This window comes from Nematolebias whitei, chromosome 6 (assembly GCF_014905685.2).
Source record: "Nematolebias whitei isolate Nwh7 chromosome 6, NemWhi1, whole genome shotgun sequence".
Lineage (NCBI taxonomy): Eukaryota > Metazoa > Chordata > Actinopteri > Cyprinodontiformes > Rivulidae > Nematolebias > Nematolebias whitei.
Window position 1 is genome coordinate 30,645,966 of NC_056503.1, and position 19,181 is coordinate 30,665,146.

At 39.3% G+C, this 19,181-nt stretch overlaps 1 protein-coding gene across 1 annotated transcript in view; it reads right to left on the reverse strand.

The window, feature by feature from the left end:
* Positions 1-14,353, reverse strand: part of npas1 (neuronal PAS domain protein 1) — a 59,320-nt gene extending 44,967 nt beyond the window's left edge. Inside the window, exons 1-2 of the mRNA XM_037678179.1 lie at positions 14,250-14,353; positions 12,682-12,920 (exon numbers count right to left, since the gene is read on the reverse strand). Coding sequence (XP_037534107.1) covers positions 12,682-12,920; positions 14,250-14,344 — 334 coding nt within the window. The 5' untranslated portion in view covers positions 14,345-14,353. The remainder of the gene's footprint in view (positions 1-12,681; positions 12,921-14,249) is intronic.
* Between the last annotated feature and the right edge of the window lie 4,828 nt (positions 14,354-19,181).

A 19,181-nucleotide genomic window follows, 5' to 3' on the forward strand; every position in this document is an offset into this window, starting at 1 on the left:
CGGGGAGATCTCAAAAGACGTGAGGGAGACTGAGGGATGGTGGTTGACATGAAAGCAATGAAAGGAAGAAGAGGGGAGCGACAGGAGGCAGCATGAAAGTCAATGTCACGAGTGTTGGGAGGAGAGAGGTGTGTTTGACCTCACCAGGTGAGACATTCAAGAGCTTCAGCTGTTGCTGGCGGGGAGCTGTCGTTGTGATGTACCTTAAAAAAGGCAGGGGAGTCCTCCAGCTGCTGTTCTGCTTTCTCTGCTTCATTAAAGATGCACAAACTGTGGAAACCTTACGCGCGAGGTTTTTAAAGAGGGCCATTTGCACAAAACTGTTATTACCAATGGCTGAGCCAGGGGGTGGCCATTGGTAGCCTTGGCCCCCATAGATTCATTTTCGGCCACCCCAACCACCGGTAAAAGTGCATTGTTCAATATTGTTGTGTTCTAAATGTATTTCCTCAACAAATAAAATAATGATACTTTCACAATGTTTCAGATTATTTATTTAGTTTTAACTAGGGGTGGCTGTGGCTGAGTGGTTAGAGTAGTCATCCTCCAATGCAGAAGTTGGGGGTTCGAATCCACCAGCAGTCACATGCTGAAGTGTTTCTGGACAAAACACTGAACCCCTCGTTGCCTCCGATGTGTGTCCCATCGGTGTATGAATATGATAAAGCTCTGATTAGTCTCTTTAGAATGAATCTACTAGATCCACAACATCTTGCCATTCAGGAAACAAAATGTCATTTTCTGGGCCCCTCCTATGTGAACATTGGTCTTAGGGCCACCATAAGACTGGCCACCCCAAATGAAAACTGTCTGTCTCCACCATTGGTTACTACGAATAATATTAATGAATGTATTTTTTTGAACCTCATAACATCAGCATCAATTCAATTCTGTTCATTTAGTAGCACCAATTCACAGCAAAAGTCATCTCAGGGTACGGAGCAAAACCATTCACTCAAGTAAAAAAAATGCCAGTTAGTAAAATTGAACAAAGGCATCAATATTCAAACTGAGCTGCCCATTCAAAAACAGCATGGCATTACATTTTATCCAGTATTCCCTGTCTGAGAATGCATTACCAAGTTTAAGAGCTCTTTTTGAAAGGAGTTTTAATTAAAAAAAAAAAATCTACTGCCCAATATAGTATGAGAGAATGATTAATGATTATTATTAACCATCAGTATTGTTGTTTAAAGTCATACCAAGAAACTTATTGCTGATGGAAGTCTTATTTTAGTTTTTTAAAGATTAGGTGATAAAATTTCCACTATACTGTGAGCCAGACAGAGGCTGTACACTAAAACTTCTTATGCTTCAGATATTTTTTCACTGATTTTTGCTTATTCATCAACATATTAACAAAAACGCTGACATTGCTGTTCTATACCACTAGATGGTGCAACTGTCTACATTAACAACATCAAAATATAAAGAAAGAGCATGTTTAGCTTGGCAAGGGATTTTCACAAAACTTGCTTTTTCACTTTGATATTATTTACAACTTCCTGTCAGTTGTTTAACTGTTTCATCACTAGATCAAAGTTTTACAGCAGCAGCATCAGGATGATGCGAGAAACAAACAGCGAACGCATCTTCAGACTTGTTGGTGCTTCTGGGGCACCAAGTGACACTGGGCATGGCTGCTACGTTTTCGTTTCTGAAAACATTTGTATCTCCTGCCACACAGATTTTGAGTAAAAAAAAAAATCAATAGTTTGGAAAGTGTTTATAAAAATACCAAACAGAGCATAAAATCTTAGTTTAGGGGTTAAATAGATTAGTCAACTAGTCGATTCTAGGACATCGAGAGTTTTAAAATTTCACGTTGACTAGTCACAATCACTAGATTGTGTCACGTGATCAGCGCCGGGAAGCTGGCTACAAAACAAATTCTTCCAAGAAGATGGAAGGCGAGGAGCCGGCCAAGTCTTGCCAAACAGGTAGAAAATCATCAACAGTGTGGAAGTATTTCACTAAAGATGGCTCTTCCGGTTCAACCGCCCGTGGCGGATTCCACCACCGCCATCTTGTTTTTAGTTGTTTTTTTTAAATCCACGGTGGGATCCCACCATCGCCCGCCCTGCTGTTTTTATTTTATTTAATTCACTAAATAAAATTAAAATAAAAACAGGGGTGCACCACCTGCAGTGTGCACCACGCACCACAGCCGATTGTTTTTATTTTTATTTTATTGAATCCACTAAATAAATTAATTTTAAAAAGTTCAAGAAAAAAAAAAAAACTAAAATAAATACACTAAAATAAATAAAATCTACTAAATAAAATAAATATAAAAACGGGGGCACACCACCGCCGGTGGAGAATCCTCCACCGCCACCACCACCACCACAGTAAAAAATAAAATAAAAATAAATAAATAAAATAAAAATAACTTTTGCAGCTTAATAATAGTTTTGGTTTTCCTGTGACTTAGCCTATTTTGAATTAACCTGTATAAATAAAGGCTGAATGAATTTACAGTATGATAAATGGTAGGAGCATAAAGATAGCTTCCGATGTTTGGTTTTTGTTTTGTAAATAATAAATGACTTTTTTTGTGTGTGAATAGTGTCTTGAGTTCCTGTGACGTCACATCAACTAGTAGATGTCGACTTTTATCATGTTGAAGTTGACTTTAAAAAATATGTAGTCTTTCAACCTGGAGTACTACAATCAGCGTATTTCAGTATTACATATTTTAGTTTTTAGGTTTATTTCTTATGGCGTTTTGTTTCTGTGCGTTTCTTTTTATTCAGTTTGTTCCTTGCCTCTCTGTGTTTCTGTCATTTTCAGTCATTTTCCACAGTTAGCCTCTGCTCCTCAGTCAGTCTGCCACATCTAACCTGCTTCTTGTTTCACCTGTCACAGCTGCAGCCACTTCTCTCATCATTCACCTCTCAGTGGACCATTATGTTGTCCTACACCTGTTTCCTTGGCCCTCCAGGTCTTACCAGAGTCTAATCCTTGTTTTTTTTCTTTTTCATTTGCTACCTCAACAGTATTTTTTGCTTGTTTATTTAATAATAAAATAAACTTTTATTTAAGCTCCTTGTGCAAGTCTGCGTTGCTGGGTTCAGTCTACCTTAAACTGTGACATGCGGACTGTATGAGAAAAAACTGTCATGCAAAGCACGCTAACGTTAAAGTATGTGGTTGTTGTTTATCTACTGAAAATGCTCATGTACAATATTTCCCTCAGTTTATCAGCTGTAAAGCAGCTTGTTTTCTATGAGTCGCAGGAGTAGAAAAATTAGTTGCAAAATGTCCAGTGAAAACATTTGAAACTTTTTGTTGACAAGTTTAAACAGCAGACGAGTAAATTATAACATAAAAAAGAGCCACATTTCAACCATCGTAATATGGGTTAGGGTTAACTGTTGTTAAATATGTTTTTTTTTTTGGTTGTTGTAATTTATACAGTAAAAAAAAAAAGTGAACCCGTGTTATTACAGGCTGCCTTTTTTAACATCACTTTTATGCAGAAGAATGATGTCAACATGTTCTCAGCCAAAAACTGCCCAATGCTCATTAGAAAATGTGACGCGCTCCAGTTTACGTGACACATAACAGTGAGGCACCACTGCACTCCGGAAGTCGAAACGCAACAACAGTGCAAATTTTATTGCACGCAAGTGAAAGTTTTGCACACATCAACACATCCGCAGCTATAAAAAAATCTCCATTAAAAGGTGGCGCCAAAGGCTCAACAGATAAAGACGACCACACCTACGATCACAAAAAGAAGAAAAACAACAAGGAGGCTCAGTCAGAGGAGATCTGTTGATATTTGTTCAGTCTGTTGCTCCGGAGCAGCAGTGACACACAAATCAGACATCTTTTCTTGTAAACAGACGGCTGAGAAATAGGCGCAGCGTTGGACTGGAGCGTGAAACTGTAATTCCTTGTAAACGCTTTGGCATAGCTGCCCCCCCAAAATACTCTAAACATGAGCATATTTGCATCAGTGAGGTCCCAGAAGCCTCGCTGGTGCGAACGCCAAAGCCTTAATCAGAGTGGTGAGCTAAACCACACGCAGAAGAAATCTTGGGAGAAATTTGGGTTAAAATAAATCAGACTTACTTCTTAGCAGGACATTTATAAAGGCAGCGAAATAACGGAAAACTGTCCCCCAAAGCAAAATTTATTCAACGTGGAGGCATTGAAATATACATGATTTCAACAAGTCCTTGAATGTGGAAGGGAAGTAAGTGCACAGACACAATCACAAACCAAAAGGGAGCGCACATCAAGGGTCATTTGACTTCTTCTGCCGTTAGCTTTCCCTTTTTGTTTACTCCTTCCTTTCCTCCATCTTTCCCTCCCTCTCTCCCACTCGCTCAGTCTCTCTCCCCTCTGTCTCTCTTTCTCTCTGTGAAGGTCATACAATTGATTTTCCTCTGTCTATTCATTTTTCAAGACTGGCTTTGAGACGTGGGAAGCAGACAAAAGCCACTCCGGCCCCTCCCCGCCGTCCCTCTCCTCTCCTCCACCTTCCACCTTCCTTCCCTCTCCGCTGGCTCTCGTCCATCCCGAATCCGTCCGAGAGAGAATGTGGAGGAATGCGACCCCCTCCTCTTCCTCTTTCCTTCTCACACTCCTTCCTCCCCTCTTTCTGTCTTTATTCCCCCCTACGTTTGTCCCTTCCCCTCCTCTCCGGCCTCCTTTCCCTTTCAGCCACATCTCCGACCACATTCCACTAACGGAATTAAAGTCATGCATCACACTTAAAATCCCTGCCAATGCATCCTGGGCAGACTTGTTCCAACTGATGTCCAAATTAGCTTTGCATTTTCAGAGTTAGCCCTGCGGAGGCTTTGTGCCTCGCTTAAATAACTCTTCAAATTTATATAGAAACAACATAGTTTAATATCAGAGCTGGTAAACAGGATGTTAAAGCCTTTTAACCCGTCACACTCGCTGCGATACGTTTACCGTTGGCCTACGGTTCACAGTTTTTCTCGCTTTGAACATGAGACGTGTCGTCTTGCCAGTGTCTTGCATTAAACTCAATAAAAACCTGGATCCGTACAGGAAAAGAAGAATTTGATTAGATGTTAATGAATTCCAATTGATTCACTTAATGTTTCAGACACTTTAGTTCAGGTTTGTGCATGAGTACGTCCACAGTGATACAATTGGTTTAAAAATAAGTATTTATATTGTTGTTCCAGGGGGTCAAACCTCTTCTGTATTGGCCTTTGGTGTGTAAACCATCTACCTTTTGTTTGCCAGTGAAATAAGTTATTAAACAAAACTGACATAAATTGATGTTGATTAAAGTAGTCCCTAATTTATCGCAGGTGTTAGGGACGACGTCCACCCACGATGTGGAAAAACCGCGAAGTATGGATACAGTAGTTCAAGTTCAAGTTCAGTTCAAGTTCAGTAAACTTTGTCATGACATGTGCCAGGCTGTAATCACACTCATCACCTGTTACTCCCATTCTCCCTCCTTAAATAAACAATTTAGATTTAAATACTGCAACGTTATAAATAATCAATCCATGCAGCATGGGTTGTTTATTTCAACCTATGAACATAAAAGTTCTAAAATAATTAAAAATAACTTTTAACACTTTTATATTTTGTGATTATGATGATTTTGTAAAGTGACATACTTTGAATTTTAAGTTGGAAGACAAAAGTCAAACGGTGCATCTGGACGGCAAAGGGTTAACCTAGGGCTGGACGATATGGCCAACATTTTTATCACGATATATTTCTTAATTTCGGTCGATAACGATATAACTCGATATCGATATAAACAATATAAAAGCCTCAGAAAATCTACAAACTATACAAATAAATTAATGTTCACCTTTTATTTGTATTTAGCCTTCAAAAAAATTGAAATCACTGTTAAATAAACATAAAATTCTCAACTTTGTCAATATCAACGGTTTTAACTTTAAACAACAACTTTAAAATTGACAGCATTGAAATTCATAGTTAATTAAATAAAATTTGGGGGTGTCGTTATTGATGAGAAGCTGACATGGAAATCTCATGTAAAATACTTAAGAATAAAAACAGCAAAATCAATTGCATTACTGTATAAAGTAAAAGTTTTTGAATGACAAAGCTTTGTATATATTGTATAATGTAATGATTGTTCCATATTTAATCTATTGTATTGAAGTTTGGGGAAAAGCATGCAAAACAATTACAAATCCTATTTTTATTTTACAAAAAAGAGTTCTAAGTATTATTAGTAGGAAGTGCTATGGTCACCCAACAAATATTATTTCATCAGTTGAAATTATTAAAATGTTATGATTTGGTTGAATATAGTATTTTACAAGTCATGTATAAAGCTCATAAAAATATTACCCCCAAATATTCCATTAAAATATGTTTTTAAAAAAAGAGAGTCAATATAACCTTAAGGGAATGGAAATGTTTGTAAAACCTCCATTTAGAACTAGTCTGAAGGAGCTGCGTTGTACGAACAGGATTGTGGAATTGTCTTGAGATCACCATAAAAATTTCTAAAACAATTTATATGTTTAAAAAGACAATAGTTAAAGTTGTTGGGAAGGTTTAGTAACAGGTGAAGGGTACCTGAAGTTTTTTTGTTTTCAGTTTGGAGATTGTTCAAGTGAAGGATGTTGTTTTGGGGAGTGGTGATGCAGAGGTTAGAGAAGGTGGACCTGTGATCGGAAGATCGACAGTTCAAGCCCCGGTACCGACACATCAAAAATGTGGGTGGGGTAGGTGAAGCTCCCACACCTCCCTCCACCCTCATTCGCCCCACTTTCGGCCCTTGAGCAAGGCCCCATGTGCTCCCTAAACAGGTCTCTCTTGAAAATGAGTTCTCGTGACTCAATGAGACTACCTGGATAAATAAAGGCTAAATGAAAAAAAAAAGTTTGTTTTTAGTGATTTTGTATTTTTTAAACAAGGGGCAGCTAAGAATTTTTTCCATCTTTCTGTAACCTTTTCATTCAATGTTTTTTTTTTCTTCTTTCTGATGAATTTGTTTTATTTTAAATGAATGAATAAATGAATATATATAAAAACCATATAAAACAAACAAAAAAACATGCGGTGCTGGGGGTGTTTCAGGGACACGTTGGCTCAAACTTTTATTGTGCTTCATCTTGTGACTCAGCATCTTCTGTCAAGTGGAACAAGTCAGATGTTCCCACCGCTAGTTAGAACGACTCTCCGTCACATTTTGCAGCACACTGACTGAAACCTGCAGTTTATCGGATCGTAGAAAGCCGACCTACTTCCAAACCAGCGAATTAGTCTTTCCTCTCTTATCAGTGATGTCATCTGCTTTCTCTTCGCTTGTGAAAGCTTGTTCAGTCACATTCTGACACTCATTTTTTAAGAGAAAACTTAACGCGCGTTGGAGATTAGCTTTGCTTAACCTGCTACCACAAATGCCTTCTGGACTCGAGCTCTGCGTAACATTACGTCACCACGCACTCACGTAGTTGTGTCCGGGTTGAAACTGAAGTGGCCGCCTCAAGCCGAACAGAAAAAGAAATGCGTCAGTGAAACGCTGTAATCCTATCGAAATATCGAAAATGTACTTTAAAACTCATATCATCGTTATTGAATAAAAGTATATCGCGAGATATATCGATATCGAATTATTGTCCAGCTCTAGGTTACCCCTTCACAAAGCCAATGCAGGAGAAATGTGTGTGTGGCAGAGAAGGAGATCAGCTGATCAGTTGCAGGAGGGAGCTTCCCGCTGCACCTGTGGGCTGCACACATGGTGCAAAATGTGTTTTGTATTAGAATTAGAAAAATTAGAAAAAGTTATTCATTTTGTTCTGTCACTTGAAAATTATTATGATTGAAATAATTGTTTGAAAAAAGGGGCAGATATAAGATTTTTTCTTCTTTCTGCTGCCTTTCATTTTAAATCTTTTGTATCTTTTTTTATATTGTTATGGAATTGTTTTGTACTTTTTAAAATGAATAAACTTTATACCATACCATACCATACCATACCAAAATCGTTTAAAATATATATTTTTAAATAATCAACCCATGGCACATTCATCAATCAGCCAATTATGTCATGTCCAATATTACTTTGAAAAATTGTGATATAATGATAAACGAACCGCAAAGTAGCGAAGGACTACGGTAGTGAGCTACAAATGTTTAAAACTGGAGTAAAAAAGGAGCTCCAAGACCTTCCTCTGTTGGTGGGAGAAGCTATTTGTTCATTTTTTCCTGAAAGATTAGGCCAAACTTAGATGTAATTCATGTGAAAGAAGTTAAAAGCGGTTAAGGAAGCATTCAGTTCTGGTGTCAGGATTTGTGTCTTTTTGGTTGTTCTCTGTGTTTTAACCATTATTTTCTCTGTTATTAGTGTGCTTGTTGTTTTTCTGTGTTTCAGTTTTTCACCGGTTCCTCTGTGCCTTCAGACACCTGTCAGTTTCTGTTCCCTCAGCTCCAGCCCCGCCCACTCTCACCTGTTCCCAGTTATCATTATACCAGGTGTTTCCCCTCGGCCCAACTCCATATAGCTGCTCCGTTCTCACTCCTTCAGTCGAGCATTGTGCGTGCTCCGTGGCTCTCTTTCTTTGAGGCGTCAGCCTGTTTTTGTGGTTTAATAAATGGTGAATTTTGAAGTTTTCCTCAAGCTTCTCGTGATGAGTCAGCTCTGCTGGGTCCTACAAGCTATGACACATGCATGATTTCTGCCATGCTACTCAAACTTCTTGACTTTAGTTCAGAAGTTGTTTCTTCTTTGTCAATTCTGTTTTGCCACCGTAACTTCCCGTCTTATTTTGTGGAGTCAGTTTCTTCCCTGTTTTGCTGTCCTGCTCCCACCAGATTCTCCCATTCAATCCTTCTTCTCTGTGTCTTCATCCAGAGTCCTGGTTTTCGTCAGTGTCAGTTCTTTACGTCATGTTCTCTAAATAAAAGGACTGTTTTCGTCCCAAGTAAGTGGTCCTTCATGTCTGCATTAGAGTTCTCAAACTCTCACCTGCTGTGTTTCTAATGAGAGTTCCCAAAAAAATACTAATATGGAGAACTGGCTAAACAGAGGACTGGGCAGGTTTTCTAGATCCTGAGTGGGTGTGAGGTGTATATTCAGTGTTGTCCTGTTTGTTTTCCCGTTAGTGGGATTAAACTCAAATTCCCAGTCTGGAATTGCTAAAACTTGGTGTAAATCTGAAGGATGTCCAAGACTTTAAAAATTCCCAACACTTTTCCTGAAAGTGCCAGAACTGCACTTCATTTTACACCAGTCTGCATTTTTAAGTGTCTTTTTAGTTTTTATTTAAACCAACACCTGTATTTAAAAGTTTTGCGTTTTAATTGTTGGTGGGTTCACCATAGAACAAACATAACTGGAAAAAGTTACAAATATAGGGTCATTAAGAATATAAATGTTTAGTTTAGGCACAAATTTAACCCATAAGGCTTTCCTGTTTTAAAGCTCTAACGGTGGCTCGAAGAAGTTTCAGGGGAAGTTATGACACATTAAGCAACATGTCATCAAAGAAAAAAATAAGAGAGGAGATACATCTTTTTTATTTTTACTCCTATTCAATTATTCAAATGCACTGGACTGAAAAATTTTCTTATCGTTAATAACAACTACCTGGTAAATGTCATTCTTTAAACCCAGGCTTCTTCTAATCAATTAGTGGTCCACAAACCTAACAACAAACAAATAAAAGCTTTTTTTATCGAGATAAAAAACTCTTCACATGAGAAGTAAACCAGCTCTAATGATAATAAACTGTGAAATCTCGCTTTAAGGATTTCATGAAACATACTTTTTGATACAGACATAATACTGAATGATTTTCCACTTGTGAGTCCTCCAGCACAGCTCAGCCGTCGTAAAGAAGAATATTAATGCGACTCTTTTGCTCAAATCTTTAAAATTTCTGCCAGATTGGGCACAAACTCACACAAACACAGATTTTTGTTTGTACTGTAGCTGCATCGTTTCCCCTCAGTAATGGTGGCAATTAGACGGGCCATATAATTACACCGTCCTCGTTATGTAGTTAATTTCTGTAATTACAAATTTGCACCAGTGGCTTCCTCTCTCTTTGTGTCATCTGCCTCCTTCGTTTTCCTCACAGACACAAAACAGCAATCACCAATGCAAGTGACGGACTATGGAAAGTCTGGATGATTAAGTTGTGTGTTTACAGGCTTGTGAAGGAGGACATGCTCACATACGTACGGCCATGACAATTAAAATCACTAAACTGGATAAATGTCCAAACTTTGGAGTGGCGTCTCGTGGGAGTTTATAGGTCTCAAAGGAAGGATTTTGATTAAGAGAATGAGCCAAAACATAGATGAAAAGGCTTTAACTCTTCTGGCAACAAGTCAGCACATTTATCTCTGCTTTATAATCTTCTTATGAAATTAGTTTGCTATGAAAATGACAACCGTTAACACAAAAGCCTACATTAATCTACTCTTTAAAAAGTCGGTAACAAATTTACAAAATTAACGTTTTGTTGCTGGTAATCAGGGCCTTCCACTTCAACACTTCAAAATATGGCTTGGTTACATTTCAAGTTATTTTTAGTTGTAGCAGTATATGAAGTAAACCACATGCTTTTTAATATTAGCCCATAGTTATTGTCACAAAGAACTCATGCAGCCTAAAAAAAACACACTTGTTCGGCCATTGCTGTTCCTTCGCAGTAATCCATGTGTAGACCAAACAGAAGCAGCTCAGCTTCAACAAAAGCATTGCACAATCAGCTGAGTGAAAATAGCATTTTCTTTTTGAGCATGATCATGTTGTTGCTTACACACACACACAGGCTATTTCAACCCTGTGACTACCCTTGTTGGTGTATTAGAAGCATATTTCTGACACATTTTTCATCCCTACATTCTGTGTTGTCCTTATGATGAGATTATACCCAAACATTTGTCGTGGCGCTTTAAACAGACTCTGGTCTCTGCTGTCCTTTGAAATGTTTTGCATTGCTACCATGAAAATAATACCTCTAACAGCACCAGAGGCACTAGAAAAAGTTGTACAGAAAGTCCATTCTCTATACACAAATATAAAACTACACTGTTTCATGTTCTCTTTCAAACTTCACTCAGTATCTCACGTTGTGAAGCACCGTATGATCAACCATGGATGCTCAATACCACCAAGTCTGTCACTAACAGACCAAGATGCTCATAAACGGGGATGCTGCCCTCTTAACAAGTACATGAGTCATGACTGGTCTGTGGGTGACAGAACTGGTGGTGATGACGCTGGCACAGGAGCTGCACAGCTGGAGAGGAAAGCTCTGCACAGAGTGGTGAAGGCTGCACAGAAGTCTGTTGGAGTCAGCCTCCCCACCATCACAGACATTTACACCTCCAGATGCAGGAAGAGGGCCACCTGCATCATGAGGACCCCACTCACCCAGCACACACACTTTTTGCCCCGCTCCCCTCAGAAAGGAGGTTGCAGAGCATTAAGTGCAGAACCACTAGACTGAGGAACAGCGTCAACCCTGAAGCTGTTAGACTCATGAATATCCAACCAGAATAATCACTGTAATGACACTTTAATTGGAGATTTATCACTTTATCTGTGCTGTTGATTTCTTACCCATAAGCTGCTATATTTATACCCATCTGCTCACAACGGACTCATGTTCAGGCTGCTGTTTAATATACTGTATTATATTATATTATTATTGTTTAGTGTGTATCTTAGATATTGTTTTTTTTATAGTTTTTAAAATTTTTATAGTTGCTATTTTTGGGTGTAACTACCAGTAACTGGGACCTTGAGTACACAATTTCGTTCCACCTCATGTACCACATGTGATGTGAATGACAATAAAGTCACCTTGAACTTCTATGTTTGGTCATGCCTAACAGAGCTTCCCATAGTGAGATCCATCACTCGGTTTTCAGAGAACTAGTGTCCCCCGGTAACAAAAAATTACTTTTAAGTGTTTTTTAAAATACTATGTAACTATTGCAATGTCTGTACCTTTTGGGGTTTTATGCAGTCATACTTATGATGATAGAAAGGAGTTTGCTCTCACACCTTGCTCTATAGAAGGCCAACTAAGACCAAAATGCTATCTTTCACCCACTCAAGCAGCACAAAATAAGTTACAATATTTGAGAGATGCACAACGTATTTGGACAATGGATTCTGACGAGTTAGTTCTAGCCTGCAATGGTTTTTGCGAGGTTGAAAACACCTGGTATAAACCATAAACTGGACACTAATGCACAACAAAGGCAAGCCATGCAAGGTTTATGGTAATTTTTACGATGTAGCAATGGTCTGGAGCAAATGTGACAAACTGCACCTTTTGGTGCCCTCGCAGTTGAGTGTGCACCTTTTCAGTTTTGTAACTCATTGCAGGATGCACCATTTGTGAGTTTGGAAAAAAGAAGAAACTAAAAGAAAGTGTGTTAGAGCCTTTGTATGATGAAGCAAACCCACTGTGGGGAAACTGGCAAATGTAAACTAGACAAAAACCTCTTACAAATAAGGTGAAGATGTTGAGACAGTGCAGTTTGTGTTTGCCCGATGGAGCTCCAGTAAGACTTGTGCTGCTCCAACAGTGTAGCACTCATGTTTCTAAAAGGAGAGCCAACGGTTTTCGATAAAAACAGCAGCAATAAAATCTGTACTGATGTTAAAGTTCACTCAAAGACCAGTCCAGTTAACTACCTATTCAGTCCTTCAGTTCACTGTCCGCTCACCTTTGCTGCAGTTGCTGTCCCCCTCCAGCAGAGGGCTCCACGGCGGGTCCCCTTGGCTGGCGAAGGTGCGCATGTGCAAGTAACTGATGGTCAGCCGAATGACCGAAGCCTTGTCCAGCTGACTCGTGATGGCCCCAGGCAATGGCAGCATCTTGGCCAGCTCGAAGAACTCAAAGTTCTCCTTCCCGCGTCGAGAGCGAGCCGCATTGCGAGATTTCTCTTTGCGCAGATTCTGGAGACTGAGAAATGGACGTGGAAGTGTGTTACAAGAAAAACGTAGGTGTGTGTGTGTGTGTGAATATACTGATAACATCCGAAGCTGCTGGAATATATAGAATGTCAAGTGAACAATCAGATGTATTGAAAAACCTGAAAGAGGCGAAGTACTGTATGCAATCTGAATCAGCACAGTACAAAATGAAACAACCTGACTATTTAGTGACCACCTGTTGACTGATCCATGTTCTGTATGAAACACCTGTATCAGCACAGAAACCCCTTTCATTTATACACAATAGCAGCCGTTCTTGCAGTCAAACAGAAACAATCTCCATTCCGACCCGTTTCTTGTAGATTGGCTTGATAATTACAGACAAAGTCCCCTCTTTTATCCAGTAGAGCTGAGTCCTAATAACACTATTTGCTCTAAAATCTATATGTGAACCCATGCAAACAATCTCCTGCTGCCTATTTCTCCTCTTCACTCCCTCCCTCCTACTCCCTAAATCCTCTCCCTCATCTGGTCCCGGGCTGCTGAGCTGTAGCCGTGATTGAGGGATCAATAGTGGGAGGGAGGGTCTGAGTGACAGAGGGGGGGCCGGGGCTCAGGTAGCCTGTCACTGGGATTGGGTATTGACTCTCCTCAATGGGGCCTGAGTGGTGGAATTATGTTGTCACAGCCACTTCACAATTTGTGTCAGTGCAGCGCTGGAATAAAGTGTTTCTCTGTGTATGTGTGTGTGTGGCTTCCCTCTTGTGTCTGTGTCATGTTCATCCTCCAGTTTCGTACATGCGCGTGTGTGTGTTTGTGTGCAATAAATGCGCAGAAGACAAAATAACGCTGCACAGTTTGCAAATATGGCTTTTATATCTTAATCAGGTGGCACAGCTGTTGTATTTCTCCCAGTTATCCTATAACAGGTGTGATCAGTGTTTCTCTCTGCGAGTGTATGTGTGTGTGAAACGTCTCATTATTATACCGCCTCGACCTGAAGCCACCGAGAACAATCAATACGTGCACATTGATTCTGCTTAGTTTTTATATCCGCCTGTAAATGACTGCCCATTAATAATTCCTGCCAAATGCACTTAATCTCCTTTAAGGGGAGGGGACTTGCATTCCTGACAGGCCTGGCAGGTGAGCAGCAGTACAGGTGAAATGTGGCACTGAGGAGAGCAGACTCATGTCTTCTGTATTGTGTTTCAGTGAGGGCAAACTCTTCATCAGGCTGTCGGCGTGCGTGCAAAGGTGTCAACCCGAGGATTTCACCTCGCAGAGATTAATTCATGAGCATGCACGCAGGCTTATAATGGCCTCTGCCTGTGTGTTTGTGTGTGTGTGGTCTTACCAGGGTAGGGTGGGAGGCTTGGCAAGAAGTCCTTGTAGGAAATCCCATTCCACACTCACGCACTTCCCTTCGCTGACAAACGGCATGCTCGCCATCTTTCCTGCGGTCCCGTGCCGACGCCGCTCCTAACGAAGGCTGTGATTGGCTCGAGATGGGACGCACCTGGAGAGGCGTGAGGGACGGCAGAGGTGGAAGGGCGAAGGAGCGAGTGAAACCAGTGCCCTTGGCTCAGTCATCAATAAAAGTCATAACATCATCAGCGTCTAATTAAACTTTATGAGCACGCATGTAATTCTCAGCATGACAAATTGATCATGTTTCTGGGAAAAGGTAAATAATGAATCAGAGAACGTGTTTTAGTGAAAATGGATTACATGTTTTGATTATTGCAGAGCTTCAACATAGTTTTTATACAAGAAACCTGAATATTTGATCTGTTCTTTAGATTGGCTTCTATTCTTTATTTTTAGGCCCACAGTAACATGCAAAACCTTTAAGGCAGCCCTCATTGCCTTGTCTTTTACTTCAGAGGAGGCACAATTCTTTTTACTAAAAAGCAACACCACCAAAACCAAACCAAAGGGACAAACCAGTGATGAATTTAGGAAATAATTCATTTTTCAGGTACTTTTTTTAATAGCAATTTGATTCAAACTGTACAATCAGATGATTTTCAGCTGTTTAAAATAATAAAGGTAAGGTTTTTTTTTTCCACCTATAAGGAGATTCCCTCAAGGTTTTTGGATGAGAACCTGACAGGTCTTATGTCAAGTCTTTGGATTTTTATTTTTACTTTTTTAATTCCTTAGGGACATTCTTTTAAGAGACTGTTCACCTGCTGCAGATAGTGTTTTTTCCCACACCTAAAGCTTCCTCCTTTTTCCTCCACTCATTCAGTTTCCTTTAAAGTTTTTACAGACGTACAGCATATGCCTAGTTTACTCTGAAACTGCCAAGATACAACAAATAAACTAAAAATAAGTCTAAGTAAAGGCCTTATATTCCTTGAAGGAATGCACATCCCCCGCCGCCTTTCGTGCCAGAGTTTGAGACCAAGATCATCTACGTATGTTGAGAAATAATAAAGTTGTAGTTGTTTGAGTCAAACTTTTTAAATGATGAGGTATCATGAGATGTCACGCTCAGAGAATGCGTTCTGGATGACTCTCAGCTACTACCACATTAAATTTTCATACAGTATCTGTAGAAATGTCCAAGTTAGAGCCATTTTTGTGTTGGTTGTATGTAATGTAGTGGCCATCGTGAATTGAATTGAATCCAAATTATCCATTGTAGGTGTTTGCTCAAGGATTGCCATCTTGAAACTTGATTAAAATCCATCCAGTGGTTCATGAGAAATTTGGCTAACAGACAAACAGCATTGACTCCAACAGTTAACGTTTCAAGGAAAGATCTTGTGCAATGAGAGCACTTGAAGTATGTGTTGTGGATGACTCTCAACTACAACTAAAACAAAATTTACTTCATTATATGTCAAACTGACTGAATTATAACCATTTTGTATATTTTAAGGTTAGTTGGCTTTGGCAGCCATGTTTAATTGGATTTACCTCAAAACTTTAACCAGTTGTAGATGTATATCCACTGAACATCCTGATGCATGCTCAATAATCCAGGTAGAAAATTCTAACAAATTTAAGTCAGGTCCTCTAGAGGATAAAAAAAAAAAAAAAAAAAAAATTGTTGAAACATTTCATCTTTTATCCAAAAGACTTATAAGTCTTATAAATAGCCCCTTCTCATAGTGGATAAACCAGATAGCTGCTGACATTCAAAACTAGCTGTTCACATGATAAAGGAGGACCATCAGCCTAATGACTGATCGTTAGTGCTCTGATGGGTCACTTGCTATCCATAGAGGGCTGAGTAACGGCCCCAGTATACTCCCGCGTACGTCCGTACAGTGGCTTAACGCTAACTATAACAACATTAGAAGATTACAATTGGAGAGGCCTCCGCCCCTGTGTAATGAAGGACGGTTTTTCATCACAAAGATGGCTTCTGTGTGTGTGTATATATATATATATATATATATATACATACATACATATATATATATATACATCCATCCATACATCCATCCATACATACATCCATCCATACATACATACACACACACACACACACATAAATAGTAGTGTTGGGCATGTTAACATGTTATTGCGTTAATGTGGCCAATGATTAACAGCAACTTTTTTTTATTATTTTTTTTTATTTTACACGTTAATGCTGTTAGTTTTCTTAATTTTTAAGTCCATGGCTCAGTGGCTGGTGTGTCTGTGAACGCACAGACAAACCCATTGGTCACAGCGGGCAGGATGTTGATCACTGCTGGCTATGGATGAGCATGATCGTGCGTCTCAACCAATGAGAGCCTTTATTTTGTAGGGCTGCTGCCATACAGCGCTCACGTGAACCCCATCAGAAACTGAACAACAAGGACAGAAACATGAAGAAAGGTACCAGACTTTTACATGGGCATTATTATTTTAAAACCTTTCCCGTTGGCAGGCTGGATAGAAGTGAAGTTATCTGTAAGCACTGCAATGCTGATATGTAAAAAAATGCTATATCGTAGTGGATAGCTACAAACTGCAGTTCAATTAGCGCTGTGGAAGATGCTGGTCTGTGTGACGTCTTTAGAACCTGCAAAGGTACAGTCGGAGGAAAGTACAACTACCATAATTTGTTACTGGGTCATTACTCAACCTGCATCACTAAAAGTTTTTTCTTCTTCTTTTGACTGAGATTTTCCAAAGGGAATCCAGAGCAAACAGGTAATATAAAGACTAAAATCTCTCCTGCACAGTCAGTTCTATCAGTTTTCTCATTTTGATTTTTATTGTGCTTGAGCACTTTCTCCAACAGGAACACTTGTTACTGAATATAAACTGTTCACGATGCTCCCTGATTTAAAAATGTTTCTTCTTGTGACTTTTCAGAAAAAAATGTATATTATTGAGTTTGTTGTTAATCTGCATGATTGTGGTTTTGGGTTTAAATGTATCTTTTTTTATTTCTTCTCTAAAAACTCTAAAAACATTACTGCCCAGGTGAATAGCTTTGGTTTCATATTTGATATCATGTTCATGCTTATGTTACTAAAAAGAATTTATCCGCTAGGGGAACACTGCTGTTAAAAAGTGCCTTTTTTGAAAATGTATTGAACCTTTTTTTTATATAAAACAGTACTGATACCTTAAAAATGCTCTAAAAGTCTTTGAGGCTTAATTACATTTTTTGCATAATAATGCGATAAATCTCAAAAACGTTTTGCGATTAATCGCAATTAAAAAAATTAATCTTTGCCCAGCACTAATAAACAGATATACTTTATAACACACTCTGGCAACACGCCGAAGCACATTTACTGTTTACATGTTTGTGTCTGATTAATTGAGTAAGAGTCAAGTTTAGAAATCGAGGGGAGATGAAAGACAAACGTTTTGCTGGTGTGACGTTTCTCAATTTTCTGTGATATGTAGGTTAGTTTCAGAATGGGGCTGTGCAATTAGTCAAATTGAAAGTTTCAATTTTTGCTCCAAACAATTACAAAAACAGTATAATCAAAGAAAAATGTATATTGATTTTGTGAGCGAGCTCTCTTCTTGCTTGTCTCTTAAATATGCTGCAGGTCAGTTATTTTAATGGAAAGTTCAACCAGAAGGTAAATAAGGGAAAAAATATATATTTGAGGTAATTAACTGTTCTTTAATTGCAAATAATTTTGACATTTCACAACTTAACGAACGATTGTTTTAAATAAATGTGAATACAACATAGATTGAGAATTATTGTGGTTATCATGTTTACCACACTCGACCAGCATTGTTTAAGAAAAATACTTGGAAATTAATAAATGTAAAACAGACAGAAAAAAAAATGCAGGACTAAAGTTTAAAAATGCAGAAATGTGAGGTTGGGTGGGCGCAGTCAGTTTACGTTTGTAGTTTCTCACATTAAGGTCAGGGTTCATTCCCGAGGTCATCGACCCAAGATGTATCTATTAAAGTAAAACGGTTCAAAATCACAGCTCTAAATGTCTCTTTTCATCCCCAGGAGGGGAAGGAACCTCACGACTTGAGTTTAAACTGACGAAAGTGGCTGTCCTCTGTCTTTGTTCTGGTAAAGTTGCCAATATTCTCCTCTGTCCTCAAACAGAGCAGCGCTCCTCAACAGTTTGCCTGCCCTCTGTGCAGTGTTGACATTTAAAGGGCTGGTGTGGCCCCCAGCACCTCGGTGTCGTGCCCTTGGGCACCGAGACGGGCCTCTCTCCCTCCCTCACCGCCTCTTCCTTCGGGCCGGCTGGGTCAGCACAATCGAGTCAGTGGAGCTTTGCCAGGGCAGAAGAAAATGGATTATGTCTCCAGTTTGAGCATGGCTCCGCTGACCTTGGCTAAGAGGGGTCAGCAGAAGCCGGGGCAGGTTTTGGCAGATATCATTGCACAAATCTGGTGTTAAACAGCCAACATTAAATGCATGCGAGAAAAACCTCTTGGACTGATTTCAAAGGCGGAGAAGTCAATAATCGGTTCCACAAAGAGAGACAGAGAGAGCGGGTCATCTTTTATGGGTTTATTCTGACTTTAGGCAGCAACGGTGAAGCAAATAAAATGTGGGATGTCTGTTTCTAACGTGATCCCAGGTCAGAGGGATAAAAGATGGCCTCTGTGGAAACTCATGCTGGATGGATGAATATTTCAGCCCCAACATAAGCTTAAAAAACAGGCCTTGGTGAATTCTAAAAGTGAATCATCTGAACCAGGTGTCCAGTCCTGGTTCTCCAGGGCCACTATCCTGCAGGTTCTAGATGTTTCTCTGCTTTAACACACCTGATTTGAATCAATGGGTGATCAAGACTCATGCAGACCATGAAGAGGTCATTTAAAATTTGAATCAGGCGTACTGGAG